The sequence below is a fragment of the Anguilla rostrata genome, chromosome 12 (genome assembly GCF_018555375.3).
Source record: "Anguilla rostrata isolate EN2019 chromosome 12, ASM1855537v3, whole genome shotgun sequence".
In the NCBI taxonomy this organism is placed as follows: domain Eukaryota; kingdom Metazoa; phylum Chordata; class Actinopteri; order Anguilliformes; family Anguillidae; genus Anguilla; species Anguilla rostrata.
The window spans coordinates 21938791-21959846 of record NC_057944.1 but is presented as its reverse complement, the minus strand read 5'-3'; the positions used below and the strand labels follow the sequence as shown (position 1 = coordinate 21959846).

The window sequence follows — 21056 nt, the reverse complement described above, 5'->3', positions numbered from 1 at the left end:
TATTAATTATCCTGGCGGAATGTTAGCTGAGAGGAGATCAGATGATAATATGGAGATTGATCACTGACAACTTTGTGAGAACAGAATCTAAAGATTAGACTACTGTGTGGTGTGACAGTTGAGTAATTGGATTGTTGCAACTGTGGTTTTGCATGATGAAAGATCATCATGCAACATCATTACTCCATAAGTGTACACTCACCCATTTAAATAGTTATGTGAAATATAAGATAAACAATTTGCCCTGGACAAATACTGTAAGTAATGCTAGTTTAAAGGAGCTGATAGCCAGTAGACAGGAATTATTTCAAAATGATAAATAAATAAATAAATAAATAAATAAATAAATAAATAAAAGAAAAAATCTATCAGCCTTGTCCTATAGCAGATGCTAGTGGCTAAACTCAAAACTTTGAACACATTGTCCTGCTAAATTAATGTTTTTCATTATATTACGGTAGATCAGGGTGCACCAGGAGCTGAACAAATATAAAAAGAATGACAACATTCACTTAAATTTATGAAATTTATTCAGATAAAAAGTTGTCAATTTTGTTCTCATCACCTGAAGGTTGACACACTTCATATTCCTTAAGTATCCCTTACACACATCCATCAGACTATCCAACACATACCCTTTACAGTATCTACAGGTATGTACAAATGACAGCACAGCCATGAACAGCACAAACAAAAACCTCAATTACTTGTTTGTGCATTATATAATTAAACAAAAATATTTGTATTTGATTTGGAAATATTTTAATCTTGGATCAGTTTAGCTTCTTTTATTGTTTTCATAATTGAAAATATATTTGTATTCTATTACAATATTAGAAGTTGGGTTTCAAAACAAGTAACCATTTTTTAAATAAAAAATATGAATATGATGAGTATATAAGGGTTTAAAAATTATATCACTGCAATCACATAGGTTTAAATAAGCAAAATAATTTTCCTGCCAATATCTCTTGATACAATTATGTATAATTGAGAAACATTTTTATTTATATTTACATATTATATTTATATTTGACACATAGATAACAATTTAATATTCCAAACACTTCAGTATTCTCCATTTACAAACAAGGTCAGAAATTGGCACATTTGTGTCTTACTTTGAGGGTGGAAAATTATGCAGACTTTGTTGTGAACACCTCTAAATATAAACTTACAAATATCAGAATATATATTTCATAAAAGAAAATGTAAAAAGGAATAATTTAAAAACACCATATTTACATTGAAGTACACAATAAACCAACACAAGCAAGCGCATCATATTGCACAGTTAAAAAGGTAGGATGAAAAAAAGATTTTAAAAAAATGGAGGCCAAGAAAACCAACCAAAGACTAAACCCAAGGTTCAAGTCACAGCATAAAAGCAGCAAAACATATTCAAAGAACTTCCTGAATGTTTAAACAATATAAATGTTTTGTACAGTATCAAGTCCAGGAAATTCTGGTGACGATCAAGGGAAGAAATGGCTTCCCTGCTAATGCATGACACCCTCACAATTTTGCAGCAATGTTGCAGCAATACGATTATATGTAGCTACAACTTTGTAACGATATTGTGAGAATATATGTCCACTGAGTTAAAATTACAGTAGTCACACATTTTTCGAGCATGGGCATTGTAATGATATTTGACACGTTTCAGTATTTACAGAGGTGTCAGAAGGTATTACCGCTCATGTCATCCCACTTATAGTGTGCATCATCATCAAACAGGCCATAATGGCCCATGTCTGTCAAAATGACATACATCGAAGTCAGTAGTCTTTGCGTGTCACGGAGTGTTAACCGTGTTTGTCAGTGTGATTTTTCCTTTTGAAGAAAATCTGAAGCTTTGTCATTTTTGAGTGGGATGGTATTATGGATAAAAAAGGTTTTTTTTTTATTTTTTTTTTTACAATTTTTTTACTGTACTTTCTTACCCATTATCTCTGTTTGATGCTTGTCACATCTGTAAAGATGTGAAATGACATGCAGCTCATCCTGAAACACTGCAGTGCGTCCAGAAACAAAATTGAGCAAGGAGGCCAACACCTTCTAGCACCCATGCAAATGAAATGTTCACACTGCAGATGTAAGTTTTTGTACAGTAAGTCTTCTTACTAAAGGCAACTCAGACAATGTAAGGCAAATTAATATACACATTCTGTCAGGCTTTAGCGTTGACCATTGATGCCATTTCCTGTGACATCACAGCCCTTGTTTCCCAAACATATTTACACTACACTTCCAAAAATTAACAAAATATCTTCCACTCATGACCAGGCGGGTGAAAGCATTGCATTCCCTTGTCTAATATCTTTTGACACAAGTTTCATCTCCCCCATCCCCCCATCCCCCCGACACACACACACATACACACACACACACACACACACCCACCCCGGCATTCTGTATCAACACTGTGCAAGGTGAGCAACATGCAAGCCACATGGGCTTGTATGGTGATTAAAGGTTCCTTTAAAGGGCTTTAGTCCTTCTTGAGTTTGAGTGGTTTTATATTTACAGAAGAAAAAGGTGAAAAAGGACTTCACATTGGGATGATTGCACATGTCAGATTCAGTGCACTTGCAATGCACAAGCCTAAAAAAAAACTTGCCAAAGAAGTCAGACCTGAATTACACAAAAACCTAAAACCTTCCGGGGTCATTCATTTTTGCAGGTTTACATTGGAAATTGGGGGGAAATACAGTATTTATCCACAGCAAAATATTTTGAAATGAAATGTTAAACATGTTTTCTTTGTGAGAAACAACAAGGCTTGATTGTCTGTCTTTTACTTTGCATGAGGTTTAAGCTGTTTTCTGAAATCCAGAAATCATAAAATATTCACACCTGACAAACAATTTTATGGAATCCTCACAGATCATCTAACTGAGATTGGGCTGGATTTTCTTATAAATACATGAGTTTTCAATAACAGAGCTGGAAAATGTTTGTACCTGTATTAAATTTACTGTGGTTTGATTGCCTGGATACTTGGCAATGGGTACAGAAATTGCTCTGGATTTGCTGTCAACTATAACACTTTACTCAATAAGAAAATGCATGGATGCAAATGCACAAAAACCTGAAATGTGTTCTTTCAAAAAGTTACCCATATATAAAGACATCAAACCTGCAACCACCATGTTTTGGCATTTAAAAGCTGAATAAAGTAACACTTTATATTTACATCACTGGAATTACCATTCTGAGACAACATGTTATCACCAGTATGTATTACAGCACACATCAAAAATGCTAGCGAAGCCTACTATTGATTTACAATATTAACATTTGTAAAAATGTTTATTTCACTGCAGCAATAAATGGAACAAGACTTCATCCCATTGAAATATTTTGTCTTTTTTGTAGTTTCAACATCTTCCACTCAGAACCATTCTCAACGTCAGGACCAACTGGTCTAAAGTTTGTGAAACGCTGTAGATAATTCCCTCTGCCCTCAAATATAAGGTGTTACTATTCGCACGCGTGTCCTGTCTGTGTTTTAAAAAAATAATAATCATATGTCCGGCGGGTCAGTCACTGGTTCTGCCGGGTGTCCAGGTCCTGGAGAGGTGCTCCAGAGTCCAGACAGCCATTCATCCTGTGGGCATCCTCACTCTGTCCACTCTGTGCCTGCATCAGCTCATACTCGTCGTCAAGGAAATCCAGGGAATTGTTGCTAGGCAACCCTCGGATGGTGAACTTGTGGGAGACCTTGGTCCATTGCTCACGGTTGGCGGATACCCTCTCATAGAGCTCAGATGCCCTTGGGAATAGCTCCTGGAGAAGCCTTTTTTGGAACAAAAAAATTGTGAAGAAAAATCTGTTTGCTTGAATAGTTATTTAGTTAATTAAAGAAAGGATCATAGTGTCATACAACCATTTCAATTAACTCTAATACAGAGCTGTGTTATATATCTATATCACTGTAAAGTTGCACTATGTGAGTGACAAAAACTCAAAACTTTAACTTTGGGCTCTTTTTCATTTTAACAGAAGAAAAAAACCAACTTTATTGACAAAGGCAAAGAAATATAAAATAAAGTTAAGCAATAAATACGAAGCACTTACTTTGATAACAGAGCCTATTAAATCACAATAAATTATAGTGGGAATTTTACTGGTAGCCTATTTTATCAAACAGTCTTCATTATGATATTTAACTGTACGTAGAGGATGTCCTCTATAGACTGATGAGCACAGATGGGACCCATACTGCATACTCAAATATTTTCAAATACGTCATTGTGTTTCTTGTGTCGTAGAAGGGACTCACTTGTAAATGGGCATGGCAATATGCTCCATGAAACTGATCTGCAGTTCTGGGATGTAGGCTTTCTCTCTGTCCATCATCTCGCTGGGCCTGTTGCCCATGGCCTTCTCCTGCAATTACACACACATCATAGCCACGCTAGGGTCCTATCAGGGTGCTTATTCACAGTGACATAGATGTTATCATATGTTGCATTATGCTTCCAGTGCAGCTCATGAAATAACGCATACACACAGCTCACATCTGCCTATGGTAGTCAGATCTGCCAATCGTCAGGTTCAATGTCACCTTTGCTTGCAATGATAATAGAGTATAATCTGCTAGGTGCCTCATTTGGAGATTGTGACAAAAGTGGCTTTGTATTTTGCAGCTAGGATTAACAAAATGTATTCACCAATTAGTTATTTAACTCTTAACAAAAAAACCTTGCTTTGGTATTTTCAGCCACAGATTATTCCTTGATTTAATCTTAAAAATGTTTTAAATTGCAGGTCTTTCACCAAATCACAAAGTTATGCGGTTATGTAAGGTTAAATGTCTACTTATTGAGTGACACAACACACTCACACACTGCATATTGCAAGTCATCACTTGAGTCCTTGAGTCTGTTAAAATGTGAATCCTTCAGGCTGGAAATTACATGTTTAAAGTATCCTTCAAACAGAGTTAAAGGAAGAGACAAATAGAATGCGTCTCTGTGACTGTCCCCAAAGTTAAATTTTAATTTTGTTAAAATGAGTTCATACACTGTTGCGATAAAAAACTAAACCAATTAAATGATAAATGATTTCCTGCCTAATTCAAAATTGGAATAAAAATCATTTCATACATACCAAATCCCCCTGAGAGAAGAACTCCTTATAAATGAGTTCCTGATAATAAAAAAAAGTTAAAGAAATGATAAGGAAATAACATGAATTGAATTTGCGGAAACATTTTCAACTTGTAAATGTGACACATACTATTGACAGCGGTAATTTTTAACCCACGGACTTAATCAGGCCAAATAATACAGAATGGGTCGTCCTTCTTTTACTACAGCTACGTATATTTAACCAGCAGGCTTTTTTTGGCCATGTCTTTCTTGTGCTTTTTGATAAGATATTGAACTGCAAAGATTCAGTCATCCTTTCTTGTTGTACACTCAACTCCCAGTAGAATTGGCTAAATTAATCCCCTCTCGTCCACCTCAGCTAAGGCGTGGTGATAAAGCATGGTGCTCTGGCACTGAATGGCTGTTGTGCATCACCCAGGATGGTACTTATTGGTGATGGTCCACAGTCAGTCACTCCCTTCACTGTAATGCGCTTTGATCCAAAAAAGATCCAAAAAAGCCGTAATATAAATGTAATCCATAAAGCTGTACCCTATGGGTGGCAGCACAGAATAGCAATCAGAAAAATGAACGTATAGTGCCTTTTCGGGAAGTCAGTTTTAGATTAAATTTAGGTTTGAAGTTAGAGGGGGCCCCTCACCGCAATCTTTCTTGTGGTCTTCCAGCCCTTGGTCTGATCAGAGAGGTCACATGACGTCATGAGCAGGCAGAGTAGCAGGCTGCGGTGAGTTTGGTTCTTGGCATTGTAGCCCACTGAAAGAGACCGCGAGTGACATATAAGAGACCATGATGCTCTCTGCTGAATGGGGCGCTACAAAGAGATGGAATAAGCACAAAGGAGCACAGCCACAGCTCTAAAGGCAATGGCTCAGGGGTCAAGCTCACTAAGCTGGCATCTTCCTGTCTGTCTGTTTATTTGTGTCTGTGTCTTGAATTAAACTCACAATCAGCCATTTTCTGCAGGTCTTTAAAGATGCGCAGGTGATGAGCCAGGTCTGTGGCAAGAATGATATCTCTCATCAAATCCAGCATCCTCTGGTAGTCCTGGCAACCAATAAAACAGAGCATTGCAAATAATTACACACTACACTTCTCTGGCTTGCCCTTCTGTATGAAAATAATGAGCATGAAGTTTCATTTACTTTGCCAATCGTGGCAACATGCTTTCTTAATTTAACATGATTTCACAGAGGAAAAAAATTTGGCCTGAGGTACTCTCTTCAGTACAACAATTGTACCTCATACTGACCTTTCTGGAGAACTTGTCAAAAATGTTGCAGCCATGTGTGTTGAGAATAGCAATCCCCTGGGCGAAGTGGTGCCTCTGTAATAGAGATAAACAAACATAAGGCCAAGTCTTTTTGAGCCTGCAGTCATATATACTGGCCACTAGGTGGCTGTAGAGACACACATGAAACCTGAACTCATGGAACTTCAGCTTGATGAAAAAAACTGCCTTCCAAGATTTGTTTGCCTGCCTTCCCTTTGGCCATATTTGAATGCTCAAACTAGCAGTTCTTTTGTGATCTCCAGGCAATATTTCAGATCATTTCCATTGTGTGTCTGGAAGCATGTCTCTGGATGGAGAGTTGAACATTTACCTCCATCACTGAGCCTTCTGAGCTATACAGGGCAGCCAGAACAGATTGCTGGAAAGAGAAAGAGAAATACATGTTCTACAATAGTCTAATAATGACATTCTAACAGCTAACAAAATGTGGTTTCAATCCTCATTAGTGGATTGCTGTTAAGGCGTGAACAAGGTCTACCTGAATTGCCCTGTGAATAAAGATCTGTGCAAAGATAATGTAAATATATCATGAATAGGTATGTCTGTTTTGTGAAAACTATGTAGTATAAAGGTGACTAATAATCTTCACCTAATGCAGGATGCAGTTCCACAAGCAGAAGCGGCCTAAAGTCATCTCCATCTAGCCTAAATCTTTTGTTGGAGGAAAATCCAAAATAATAAATAAAAGTAAATAGTTTGCTAAATATTTTCAGATTCATTAGTGATAGATCATAGCAATGTCTACTCAACACACGATGAATAGGATCACCGGAGCTATGCTGAACTAACCAAAATTCAGCCAGGACAGTAATGGTGAAGTCACTAACATTCTGGTCATTAGCAAAGTTGTGCTCCTGCATTGCTGAATCTAATCTGCTCAGACCAGGGCAGATGTTAATGAATATTCAAAAATACATAGCGTTAATTTCCCATTTCTGATTCCAATCGCAAATACGCATGGACTGTTTGAAACTACCAGTTTCATCCCCTCATTCAATGAAAATCAAAATATTATTCTGTTACATTCCAGTGAAGATTCTTGTGCACAAGAGCGTTGCCCTCAGCAAAAGGGATAGGAAGGAACAGAACATAACTCCTTTATAAAGACAATATTGTTGGCTAGGTTGACAGCATGTTTTCAGGGAGATCCTAATAAAAATTACTGTTACACTGACCAGCTCTGAGTCAAATGGGGTCAATTCACTGGAACTGAAAACCAGAACACAGTATCTGTAGTCAATATAAAAATAGGGCTACTACATAATACCATGAGCATCTGGATGAACTGGGGTTCAAATACCTGGGATAAAGCAGTAGAGACTAGTGTAATTCTTCCTCTGTGTGCTATAATTCTTTATCTAATCAAGTTGGACTATAAGCAAATAATTCTGTTGTAAGAGTTGTAAGAGGATCTCTGGCTATACCAGAGACAATAAAATATGAGACAGTGTCTCTTTTGTTTCCCATACGTCTGTGTTTAGGAGGTTCAATTATTGTCTGATCGGGTGTACAAACTATAAAGGATTTCTCTTTAGCCTCACCGCTAAATGCAGTATCTCTTTTATGAAAAAGGACAGTCGACAGAATACCCTCCATACATTTTTGTTTTACTTTACTCAGACACAGGGGCAACAGAGAGGGTTACAGATGGGTATGGGATCACAGGACAGAAAGTGCCATGGCAGGGAATCAAGCCTGTGACTACATGGGGGAATTCTTGTTTGGGTAAACAGGGCTGAAATGTTCAATTGCCAAAACTCCAAAGCTTAACCACTTGCACAGAAAATATGCCCTATGTAGTCTGCCTAGTGATACGGGGCTGTTTAAAGATTGACTTAGAGTGAGAGGGGGTCCTTACTGATGCCACTTGGAATGAGTTGTTGGTCCCTCTGTGATCCAGGTCATGGCACATACAGGACACAAAGAGGGCAAAGATCTCAATATCCCTGGAAGAAGAAAGATAAGGGTTACCAAAACATGGTAAATAATACTGGTGATGTTAAGAAATCAAGCCTGTTCAATGCTTAACTTTAGTGAGAGTGTACTAATCCTTGTATGTGGTACAGTATGTCTGAAAACAACCAGGCCCAATCAAATATGGTTGTCAGTGCAAAGTCTCAGCAGTTCTAGAACAAAGATGTGAAGTACAGCTTTCAGCCAACTTTCTCCATGCTCTTAGAATACATAAAATCCTCTACTAAAACTGGAATATTTTCCCACCTTTGCTAAATGCAAGATGCTGTTGACCATCTTCTAGTCAAGTGATTGTCCAATTAGTTTTTATGTTTTAATAAGGTGATAAAACCTGCATTTAAATATTGTGTAATGTCTCAGATTCACATTGTAAATTCCAGCCACTGTCTGGCCAGATAAAATTTTAATCACAATAAGACTTTCTTGGCTAGATAAGAAAATTCACATTGTCTTGTATGTGATCACATTTCTCTGCTTTCAAAACCCACTCCACAAGTGTAGAAATAAAGCATAATTTGTAAGTTTGGCTCTTGTGAAACGAGCAATGTGGGTCAGAACCTAGCTGAATGCACAGCTCTGAGTGAAGTTCCATAGCAGCAGTGCACTGGGGATTCCCTGCACTGTCAGATGATAAGAAAGGAGAGAATTCCTTGTGCTCAGATCTAAAGGATCGGCAGTGCTTCCAGACTAAAGATATATTTTTATTTTTGACACAATTCTTTCACAGCTCATTAGAGGTAATGGCAGTAGAATACAATTTAGAACAGCAGAATAACTGTTCAGTCTGAGAATAACAGCACAGCATGAAAGTTTCATGATTAAAATATGAAAATAAATGAAACAATCAATGGCAGTTGCCACAAAGATTTTCCTAAAACTCATCATTTCACAGCACAGATGTAGAGGATGGTCAATATCAGCAGCAAAAAAGGACTGACCATTTAGTTTTGAACCATTACCATAGACACCAACCATTTTAGTGGTTTCTTGAATTATCTTTAATGGTCCGTTGAAATCGTTAGCATGGAGCATTCAGAAGAAACCAGTGTTGAAGTAGATTAAAAGAGGTGCTTATGAGTCCAACATTTTCCCTGATGTACTTATTGAAATAAAACATGTGACCAAAAATCATTGGTCTTTCTTGATAACCAACTGGCTGGTTAGAAAATTCTTTTGAACTGTTCTTAAGTTTTTAAACCGCAGGGGTCCGACACATGGTGTGATAAATTCTTACTGCATCTAATTAACTGCAAAAAATAGGGAATATTCCATTCTCATGGGCCTCATTGGTTCTACACAGGAGTCCCTTCTCCTTGGTTGGTTGCTTACCCATCTGATGCATTTGCAATCAAAAGAACCACAGGTGTGCAGTCAAACAAGGTGTAAACATTAAGTTTCAATGAGGTTTGGAGTTCCTGTTTGATGCAGTATCTCTGAGATTTTTCCAACTTAATGTTTGGAGTTGTTAGACAGGAGGGTGGAGAGTGAAGATCTCAGTGTAAATGGAAGAGAAAGAGCTTTCACACATTCTCATATTACTTGGAAAGACAGATGGGTAGATTCCTTCCATGCAATAAAAGCAGAACATTAGGTCATTTTATTAATGTGATCTCCACGGAAAAATTACTGTGGTGTTTACTTACTCTCTGTTCCATGTCCCAGCAATTAACAGCTCCATAGACAGGTGAACTTACCATGAGCAAGACCAGTGACTCAGACAGGCAGCAGTTCGTGAAACTGTGGCTAAATTCTTACCCTTTCCTGTTATTATAGATTCTGAGAAGCACTACAGGCCTTGCTGCGTATTTATACTGTACTCACCCATTCTTAAGCGATCAGTTGCATTTTAATTTAATTCCGGTATCCCTTGCAGCCGGGGTCAACTACCTACCTCACTCAGCCCCAACATACCGGCAGCTAATGCAGCACAACAGAGATGTGCTTGTCGATTTAATTTTTTACGCCTCTGTATTATTTGTACTTGTGTACATGGAGGATAGCTTGAAAACAACTGTTTATTTTGTTAGACGAAATGACTACACTGTTACTTTTGCCTGATGATCACAGCTTCTGTACTCAAATTATAATAAATTCTATACATGCTGACAGCAATGTCACAATTATTTTTCAATTATGGTTTTGTCAATGAGCTTATTGCTGTGGAAATCAAGAGCATATGATGAGGTGAATACAAGAATACTAGTTTGAGCTTAAAACAACAACTTTTGATTTTACGTTTCCCTGCTTTTTACGGCTAATGTTTCATTTATGTGGTTTGGTGTGTGTGTGTGTGTATGTGTGTGCATGTGGGCGTGCACGTGTGTGAGTGTGTGCGTGTGTGTGCGTGTGTGTGTGTGTGTGTGTGTGTGTGTGTGTGTGTGTGTGTGTGTGAAAACCTGTTTCCACAAAGTGAAAAACAAAACAAATTTAAGTGAAAGCCAATGTCTATTTGGCCAGGTTTGGCCACATTGCATCTCAAGCAGAGGTGGAAAATCCAGGTTCAGAAAGTAAAAGTCCTTCTCAGTATTTTTTTGCAATCATCTGGACTTGCTAATTAGCTCAATTCTTCAGCCAGGAGGAGGAACTAATTTGTGAAATCAGCTAGCAAAATCATGGGTGGAAGACACAAATGGCAGGACATTTACTTTCTGACCCTTGGACTTTCATGTCATCTCATCTCAAGTCTTGAACTGCAGAGAATGTTCCCAGGCTTAGAAATATCTGAAAGGTAGAGGTGGAAAGTCCAGGGGTCAGAAAGTAAAGGTCTTGTCATGTGTTTCCTCCTCCCATGAACTCAGCCTGCTGATTTCCCTAATTAATTCTGCCACTTGGCTGAAACATTGTGCTAATTAGCAATTAGAGGTGATTGGAACAAAATGAATAATACTGGGGTGGACTTTTACTTTCTGATCCTTACTTTCCATCTATACTGAAAGGCCTGAAAGGTATCATAATCAGGACAGAAACCACAGGCACTAGACTAGGTATAAATAGGCACAAGAGTTGTGACCTTACTCCAAGTGAAATAAAAGAAACAGTGGCATTCTCCCTCAAGACACAGTATTTAGAAAAGAACAAGAGTACTGTACTTACTCGAGGTAGTTGGAGAGCTCCAGGTTCTTGTAGAGTAGATAGCAGAAGTGGGACACGGAGAAAGCATGCATCCAGTTGTGGTATGGAGGATCTCTGTAGCCCTTCTTCACCATCAGACAAAACCTACAGGTATACAAATATATGACCAACTGAATCATATCATCAGCATTGCAATCACAATACACCCTCACCATCCACCACGCTAAAATCACCGCCGATCCAATCATATCATTACCAATTATATGACCATCATGACCAACCATACTCGCATTGATGCCCAGTAATTCAGTTATCAGCAACTACACTCAAATAATCAATTATACACCATCGCTCATGCATTCACATAATCACACATAATTAAAATAATTAGCAATGGCATCATCACTGGTACTAACTGCAGTATTTTACAGTATTTTCAGGGTTATTAACACCACAAGAAAAAAAATGTTTTAGAAATGAAAGTACATTCTTTATTAATGGTGTAATGCATCACTGTTTCATTAAAAATGACATATTTGTGCATGGGAGCAACATTGCTTGTTAATTATGCAGGATTAATTATTGATAGACACCATGTATTGCCAGAAGTAATTGACAAATCATTAATACTTGATGAATATTTGACCTGATTGAAGTCACGACACAAATTTAAGCACAAACACAATTTGATTTATGGGGGTTTAATACCTAGTCAGAGCATTACATAGTGGGGAAGGGAAATGGAAGAAAAACAAAGAGCTTGATGTCAATGCTAACTCTTACCGAGCCAGTGTGTGCAGGTCAATCTTGTAAGTATTGATGAAGCCCATATCCTCAAACATGCTAAGAATACCCTAGAATTCAAAAAGAAGAAGAAGTGAGAAAGACATACACACGTGCACATGCATGCACGCACGCCCATACACATTCTATAAAGGCAGTCACATGGTGTATGGTCTCACCATGGGTGTGCTGTCGTCTGGCAGGGATCGGGGTGTGTAGGTGAATTCGGCAAAGTCAGGGTGGATCTCATCAACTGGCTCAATCCCACCAACCAGCAGTTTGACCACTTCCTCCTCCGACACCTGCCATAGTCCACAGAATCATTATTATTTCACAGCCTGCGGATACAGGCTATTTGGCAGATATGGTTTAAACCAGGACTAAACTGAATATAACAAATAAAATGTAAATTTGATAACAGACATTGATAACTTAATGTTGCACACTACTGGTCAGGTTTTTTAGTCACATTCATAAAAACATTGATATTACATGATGAATCAAGCAAAGCATAATTTGTATTCTGCTCCTGCACATGCCAGGAAAGGTGCCAGGTCAAGAATATTGTGGTTTTTAAGATGAAGTTAAAAAAAAATTTCACCTTCATGTGGTACATCATCATCTCATTGGCAAGGTGGCTCCTGAACTGGGCCTCATGGACTTTCTTGTACAAAAGAGACTGTAAAACAAAAGTTTATTTTACTACATGGCATCATGATCATTCAAGCCCAATAAATGGTTCAATATTTAATAGAACATTTAGTAAAACATAAAGGCAAAAACTGACATCAAAATATTTTGCAAATTGGCTTGGGGATTGGAGTTTGAATCAATGCCTTAAAAACAAAATGCAGTAAATTCAAATACGTTAATATCTCTCGTATCACTCAAATAACTGTAACATACACACTTACATGAGCAATACTAATACCACAATATATGGAGAAGGCAGTGGCCAAGTCCTCATCAAATCTGTTGAACCATGGTCCATTGGTCTTATTGACCAGTTCAGCCACTCCAATGACCTCTAGAGAAAGAGCATGAGAGAGAGAGAGAGAGAGGACAGATGTTCATGAGATCACTGGACATCGAGAGAGCTTGTCATTGAGAGGCACTGTTCGTACAGAGCAGAGACCAACTGCATTCATCAACGTGACAGCGAGGCGAAAGCATTCATTTGTATGCTCTTACCAGGGCAAACTGTTCTGACAGAAGCCCGACGTGCTGCTGTTTCAAGGGCGCATGTCTCTAAATGTGCACTGCAGCGCCCGGAGTAACTGGAATTAATGACAGACTGCGTCCGCGGAATGTCTCCTTCAATCCAGCTGGCGTCCTGAGCTCCCATAAGGTAATGAGGTAGCCGGAATTGAAATTGGTACCGTCACAGGGCCATTGGATGGCTCACCCAGCAAAAACCAGACGGACGTTGTCATAATATTGTCACCACCCCAGACACCCCAACCAATTTTCATGATTTTAGTAATGTTACAGTGTCCCAGCTTGTCTTAGATCATGCAGCATGCGAGGGTCTATGAGATTAATTAGAGCCGAGTTCTCATAACCTTTCTATGACATCCCAACAAAATTTCCTCTACGAGCTTTAGCTTTGACTTTTACGCACTGGATATTCATCAACACCTAATATAAATCCAAGTCTAATGACTAAATAGTCCTGCCTCACATTCATTTCACCAGATTGACATACCATATTGTCCCTGCCCTATTATCACCCTTGGCTTGTGCTTGGGGGCCAGGGGATGAAATGTCTGTAAAGAGCTTTGAGACACTGGTCCTTCGTGAAAAGTGCTAAACAAATACATTTGAAGGGAACTGAATTTAACTGTCTGTCAGCTAATTGAGTTTTCAAATCAGTGTTTATTGTCTTTTGTACAAAATAATGCACAATAAACATTCATCATGTCTTATTTTGTATCCCAAACTTACTATAGTAGAGAAATGGGAAGGAACCCCGCAGTGTGAATACAAAGTGCATATAATTGCACACCAAAAATCCTTGGTGTACATACTGATGTTTTTCAGTCGACCGAATCATACAGTGTGAGGGTTCCACTGACCTTGGGATATCAGTGGTTGGTGTCTGTTTGGCGTAAAAGGAAAGCAGCAATACACCCCATGGTTAGGAACCAAGTCTTGACTAATGGTAGCTGTGGCCCAGCAGTAGTGCGCAAATGGCTACAGATTGCAGAGGGAGCGTTTCACTTGGTGGGGTATACCCCCCCTCACTGGTTTTTTCTTTAGTAAACTGGGCAGTTGACAGCCTGTAGTCTGCCTGTGATCTACCTGTGCAAGAAATACAGTACTCTGGACTAATGGCTGTGCATGTCAGCTGGTGGACTGCAGAGTGAAGCAACATGTTTCAGAGCATATTCATGCTAGTTTACATTTTCCAGCAGCGATGGAGGATGTTGCCGAGAGAGTGCAGGCTTATGTTTGCCATTAAGGCATTCCAAAAAAAAAGGAAAGAAAAAGATGGGGATATAGGAAACACAAATGGCGGCTGTCTGACTGCTCCTCAGAGAAACTGAACAAAACTCTCTGGTCATCCTGAACGAGAGAGACTGTGACACAGGAAGGCAGACGAGGAGGAATCTTACCATTATTCTCATCCTTTATGGGGAAGCAGAGAATGTTCCGGGTGCGGAAGCCTGTGCTGTCGTCCACGCCCCGGTAGAAGAGCGGGTGCGAGTAGGCGTCCTTGATGTTTAGGATCTTCCCTGTGGTGGCCACGTGACCCGCAATCCCCTGATCTGCTGGGATCCGGAACTCTTTCTGTCAAGGAAGGAAAGAAAACACAGGATCAGAAGAGCTCAAATACTAGTGAGAGATGCTGTCGCAGTTTGTCCCCCATGATTCTACAGCATGCCTCAGTAACTAAGGAAACAGACATATCCTGCTAAAAATACTCTCTTTTTTTCTTATTTTCTTTGAACAGCCGCGAAAGACAGAACGAGTGTCAATAACAAGAACGATGAGCTGCCAGATAGTGAAAGAAGATTGTTTTTGTCACATTTACTGGACTGAGAAAGGTGTTTGAGTTGTAAGTCTCTCACACTTTCAGAGTGGAAGGCATCCTTTTGGGGTTCACAAGGTGGGTGGGTAAATGTGGGGCTGCAAGGAGTTAGATGATATGGTGGTGTGTGGAGTTTTTGAGGGACATACCTCGTCATCATTCACCACTCCACCATCGAACACCTTGGCAACCAGTTCATGGCTCACCCTGTCCAGCAGGAACACTGAACAACTGTGAGTATGTAAAGGGGAGGGGCCAAAGGAGGAAGAGAGATATGGTAAACAGTTATCATTTTCTCACCATTTGCAGACTGTTTATCTACCTTTCCCTTTTCTCATTCTCATCTGCATTAATAACATTGAATACTGACGGTGTTCAATGTACTGTTGGACTAATATAAAGTCATTAGAGTGCAGAAACAGTGAAGAGGTGGAGGTCAATTTGGACACTTGTGATTATTGGTAAACACTCAGCAGAGCCAAGGTGTGTTATGATATAAAATAGCCATTATGAAGAAGATTGTACGTTGTGCAGTGTTTAATAATGTAGTACTTGTTCGAAGCTCAATGGACAGACACTCACATCTCAGCATTGCTGAGGTTTCTGGCTTCAATGATGATTTCCTGCAGCAACACTGAGACATCATCTAGGGAAACAAAGATTTTTTTTAAAAACTTTACAACTGATGGTCTGCATTTTATCGTGAAAGACAGAAAGAGATGTATAGAGGGAAGGAAGGGAAAAAAAACAATCATTGACATACCTAAGTGTGTGAAGAGGTTTTTGGCAACCTGCAGCAGTGCCTAAACAAACACATACAAACATGAGTGACATTTGCATGCTAAGTGTGGAGGACAAGAGGGGGAAGAATCCCAGTAACCCCTCTCCCCCCCACCTCCCAATGCTCCCCACCTGTCAGGCAGACATTGTGCGCTGGCATGGCCACCTGCTGGACTCACCCTGGCAACACAACCTGCCACAGACACCAGGGCCACTCTCAAAAACGCAAACTGAAAAAGTACCCCAGGAACAAGGGCAACCTCAGCTTACTGCTGTCATTACTGCCTTCCTCACATTTGACTGCACGGTATGCTTTACATGGTTCTAAATCTCCTTGTCTGCTATAAAAATATGGGAAAGCATTTGAATAACAACTGAGCTCAGAGAAATGTACAAAACTGTGTATCTCGACAACAAAGCCAAAAACGAATTCTCTCAAGTGTTAGCAAAGAGGCACTTAGGATCTCTGAGGAGGTGAGGTCTGTCAGTACTCTTGAAACCCTCTACCCAGCCCCTTCTCCTGTCTCCACTCTTGACCTTGCCTTGGTATACACTGGCTATTTGTTTCTATAGCCAGACAAATATGCCCTGTCACTGTGCAAATAATTGAAGATAATTGAAGATAATGTGTATTCAGAAGGAAAACTACTTGAGCATGTACTCCTGGTTGAGTGCAAATTGTTTCTCTCTCTCCACCCCCCTCTCTCTCTTTGCCTTGCTCTCCCACTGTATCCCTGCCCCTCAGTGATTCCATGACTCAGTTCCACTAAAATTTGAGTGCCAGTGTTCAGCATGGTGTCAGCCAGGCAGCGAGGAAGCAGGGCCTGAGTGAAAATCCACAGCAGCCAATTAGGTCTAAGAATACTCCTCTTCCATTGGCTTTGAAGAAAGTTTGCATGAAGCCGCATGCTGGCGTGCCTGAGTCTGGTTACTGATGACACCAGCGGCGCATACTGGAGAGCACTGGGCTCTGTCTCTCTCTCTACCTCTGTCTCAGTCTCAGAGAATTTCATTGGAAGCTGCTGCTGAGTTTTCAGATGAACCCTTCTGCTTCTCTGAGTCTGTTGATGGTCTGTGTTATGCCCCCTTCTCATTTTGTTGTCTTGGCTCATTTTGGCTGTAGACGTTACGTGAGGGTCCACGCATCCTCGTCAGAGACCTCACATACAACCATCTGGAGCTTTCTGCGACTGGTGGGCCAATTAGGCGATGAGTAGCAGCCAGACGGGACCTCCTTACCTGGCACTCAAACTTGAGCTTTTGCTCCTTCTGGAACGCCAGTGTGCTGGTCAGAACGGTGGAGGTGTAGCAGAAGCAGTGCTGGATCCTGTGTTCGTCTGCCTCGGTGTACCTGCCGGGGTAAAGAGAGGGGGAGAGAAAAATGAAACACAACTTCTCTCTCACGCTCAAGAAAAACAGAGAGAATGGCCTCTCCCCTCTCGCGCCTGTGTTCCCCCTTTGGCGTCACAACCGGGAGGTAAGTGCGTCAGCATGCTGCAGGCATGCAACACTGTGCCTCTGTGCGGCCTTGACTAGGGCAGGAGAAACCCACCAGCTCCAGGAGCCGCGAGACGGTTTTCCCCAAATGCTGGCTTACAACATGTTGCGCTCAGATTGGCAAAGGAGAAGAGGCGTTGGGGTGGGAAGCATTCTCATTTTTCATTCACACTTGAGACCAATGGTTTTCCAAGAGGTGAGGTTCTCACCAGTTATATTCATATTTCTTACAGATGTCCTCTTACATGAGGACTGTATTTAGTCTCTGATCCATTGAGCAAGTCTGATCTCTGGCAAGGGGGCCATCTCATGTTACAGTATGGGACTGTATCCTTGCCCTGGGGAGTATGGGGGGAGGGGTGTCGTCGGCGGGGAGGGTCGAAGGAGAGATGTAGGACACACCCCTGCATGAGACAGGACTATCACGCTTCAGTGCGAGGAAGAGCAACGAGAGTGAGAATTAATATCTTCAGAGAGACTGCCTGGCAGCTCTCCCTCAGGGCCTTGTGCAAATGTTTACTCCCAGTCTACTTGTTAATACAGTGAACCCTAGAGGTGCCTGTCTGGAGGAGGAGAACTGATTCAATAACATTGTGCTTGTTCATTTTATTAGCTCTGTTCTCCCTTGCCAGCCTGTCTCACTACTCTGTTAAACCAAAAGTTAACTTGTGACATATGAACTTGGGGTTCATTTTCAGGAAAACTTACAGCATCATACAGCATTCCTTCCTTATCACTTGAAGTCTGGGGACTGACAGAAATCCAGATATTTTTAATGGAGCCAGAACAACGTTAAGATTGAAAATGCCAGATCATTCACTGAACAGCGTCAACAAGATCATGCATCCAAGAGCTGTCACTAAAAAACCACATCCGGTGAAATATTCTCATTTCAAAAATACACCTTATCCAACAGTCAAATTGTGCCTCTGTAATGACAAACTGACAGGGAGATTATGTGTGGCTTTACCAGTTTACTTAGTTAAACACACAAGTAAAAACACATGGCTTATGGCTTTGTAAAAAGAAGGGCTGAAATGTTCAGATATCCTCAAGTCACAATGACAACAGAAAGTCAACCTGGAAATTAGACGAGTTCAGAGTGTTTAATCAGTTATCTGTTTTCAACATGCTGAAAAGCCCGTCTCAAGGATACTCAGACTGCAGATTTCAGGGAAATTACTGAGGGTCTGTCTCCCTACCTGTTACCAGGCTGGCTTTATGGAGATACAGTAATTAAAAAAGTTGGAGCTCCATTTTAATGTGTGAGACCTGGAAACACAGCAATCTATAGCCATCAAAGTCATAGCCCTGTAGGCTACTGTCAATCTGCTTGTGCGTACATGGAGAAAGACCCCCCACTGCACCCCCCGTGCCTGCCTCTACACCCACCCAGGCTGCTCTGTCACACGCACCCCACATCCCCAGAGCACAGGTGCTGTGGAGACGATAAGCACTCCAGCCGATGTATACGAAAACAATCCAGACACAGGGGCGCAGAACAAAGGATTTCTCCTTTTGATTGGGAAATGCCTCGGTGGGCTAAAAAAAAACTGCCTGCACAGCAGTGCTCTCCATCCAAATGTTGTCCAAATCTCCTTCCCTTCTCTGAGCTCTTAAATCATGGAGGATTCAGGGTGAAGCTTAGCTTCTGGCAGACAGGTGGTGACGAGAGCCTGACATTCGAAGAAATGGGCCACACACGCCTGTACACACTTTGACGGTGTGCTCGGGGCAGACAAAAGCAGATGGTCTCATTCAGACAGGGGTCCTCTGGTTGGGCTCCCAGGTGATTTTCTTCTGGGGTCTGAAGCCCACCTTTCAGCCCAACCACCCAAACAAGGAGCTGAGCGCTGCCAAGCGCACCCACAGCCCTGATAACTGGCTAAGCCCAGGGAACGCATGGAGAATAACAAACAAGGCATCATGGACAGCAGACACATTAAACTTGGGATTCATGATGTTTTAAGGCCTTTTTGTTTGGGCTTTGACACAGTGATATGGCAAAAACAACTGAAATTCCACCACTCCAGTGAATTATGACTTAAGGGGCACATTTAGGGCAGTCACAGCCAGTACACTGGTTTCACCCTGTTTGAAACAAATAGCTTTTATGCTGAGGCAGATGCAGACACTAAAATTGAATGGATAAAAGGAGATGGAGAAGAGAGTGGTGCTGACAGTCTTTGAAAGAGCAAGAGCACGTAGTGGAACACTGGCCTGGATAAAGTCACCCATCACTTACATTTTTCCCCTCTGTGGTACTTTCTGATCTGTCTCAGGCTTAGTACTGCCTGACATTTTCAGGCATTCTTAACTCAGGTTTGATTATTAAATGCCTAAAATGTGTGCATGTACGCGTGTTGCATGTGAGGACATTGTAAATCCTGGCTACACATTCGACTGCGCAGCCCAGTCAGTAGGATGCTGCTAACTCACCTCTGACCCCCCTTCTTGTTGAAGCTGCAAGCTAAGGCCACCACCTGAGAGGTGGCCTGACTAACAACAGGCACACACAGCATGGAGTGAGCCTCAAATCCCAGCATGCTGTTCAGCTGTCGGTGTTCTTCCTGTTGCATGCAAAATAGAGAAGGAGAGCGAGTTGAATTCATTTTTATTTTCTGTTTTATTTTGTGGAGAATTGTAAAGACAGACACATACAGTAAATAATAAAATGTACTGAAGTAAAACATGTCACACACAGAGACAGTACTCCTCAGCAAAGGAAATAGAGATGTATTCTCTGGTCGTTCTGTTCAGCTCCTGAGACAGTGAGCGTCTGGCTCTCAGTACTGCAGCAGTGTGATTGCACATGTTCACTGGTCACTCAACAGATGGACGGGACACATCTACAGTGAGTGCCATAATGTTTGGGACAAAGACATTTTTTTTGTTGTTGTTTTGGCTCAGTAATACTTGGTACAAATGGCATCACATGTGCTTCTGATTAGTCAGGTGAGTTCAATTGCTATGGTACAATAGTTTAATAGTCTGCATATAAGAGAGCTTTTAATATCTTGTTTTGATTTTAGGATTTTGATTGCATACAGAGCCAAATCAAGAAAAAAATATGTGCTTCTCCCAAACATTATGGAGCTCATCGCATTTCTTGGTCAGAACACGTCAGTTGCACTTCCCCCCCATTCCTCCACACCTGTAAAATCTTACTTAGTTCCCGCTCCCCTGCAGCAGGTTTGTTATGGTTCAGGCAGTTGCCTAGGAGAGGAAAACCATCCTTCTGAAAAAGGGCACAGCCCAATTACACACTGTCAGTATGACTGGGCCATTCGGTTCTTGCGGACCTCCAATTTCATACAAAAAGAGGCCTTTTCTCCTGTGCAATGTTTACCTCAACTAAAGACAATAGAGGGCGAGACGCTCTCTCTCTCTCTAATGGGCTTCACTAATGTGGATAATGACTGGGCTTCCGTCTGCTCAACAGCAGCTGTGGGTGAAAACAGTTGACGTGCTCTATTAATGACCAATTAGGGGGAACGGCCCAGCACATCTG

General features: G+C 40.8%; 1 protein-coding gene across 5 annotated transcripts in view; it reads right to left on the bottom strand.

Annotated features, from left to right (window-relative positions):
• Positions 1-512: 512 nt before the first annotated feature.
• The window catches only part of LOC135235769 (cGMP-dependent 3',5'-cyclic phosphodiesterase), a 168389-nt gene continuing 147845 nt past the window's right edge, over positions 513-21056 (bottom strand). For all 5 annotated transcript variants that reach the window (XM_064301586.1, XM_064301588.1, XM_064301587.1 and 2 more), the window contains 19 exons: positions 19985-20115; positions 17288-17399; positions 16032-16071; positions 15851-15914; positions 15418-15499; positions 14853-15027; positions 13152-13264; positions 12839-12916; positions 12417-12539; positions 12238-12308; positions 11476-11598; positions 8267-8354; positions 6719-6766; positions 6367-6441; positions 6062-6161; positions 5758-5870; positions 5116-5154; positions 4286-4392; positions 513-3799 (listed from right to left, as the gene is read on the bottom strand). In XM_064301586.1, coding sequence (XP_064157656.1) covers positions 3547-3799; positions 4286-4392; positions 5116-5154; positions 5758-5870; positions 6062-6161; positions 6367-6441; positions 6719-6766; positions 8267-8354; positions 11476-11598; positions 12238-12308; positions 12417-12539; positions 12839-12916; positions 13152-13264; positions 14853-15027; positions 15418-15499; positions 15851-15914; positions 16032-16071; positions 17288-17399; positions 19985-20115 — 1935 coding nt within the window. In that variant the 3' untranslated portion in view covers positions 513-3546. The remainder of the gene's footprint in view (positions 3800-4285; positions 4393-5115; positions 5155-5757; positions 5871-6061; positions 6162-6366; positions 6442-6718; positions 6767-8266; positions 8355-11475; positions 11599-12237; positions 12309-12416; positions 12540-12838; positions 12917-13151; positions 13265-14852; positions 15028-15417; positions 15500-15850; positions 15915-16031; positions 16072-17287; positions 17400-19984; positions 20116-21056) is intronic.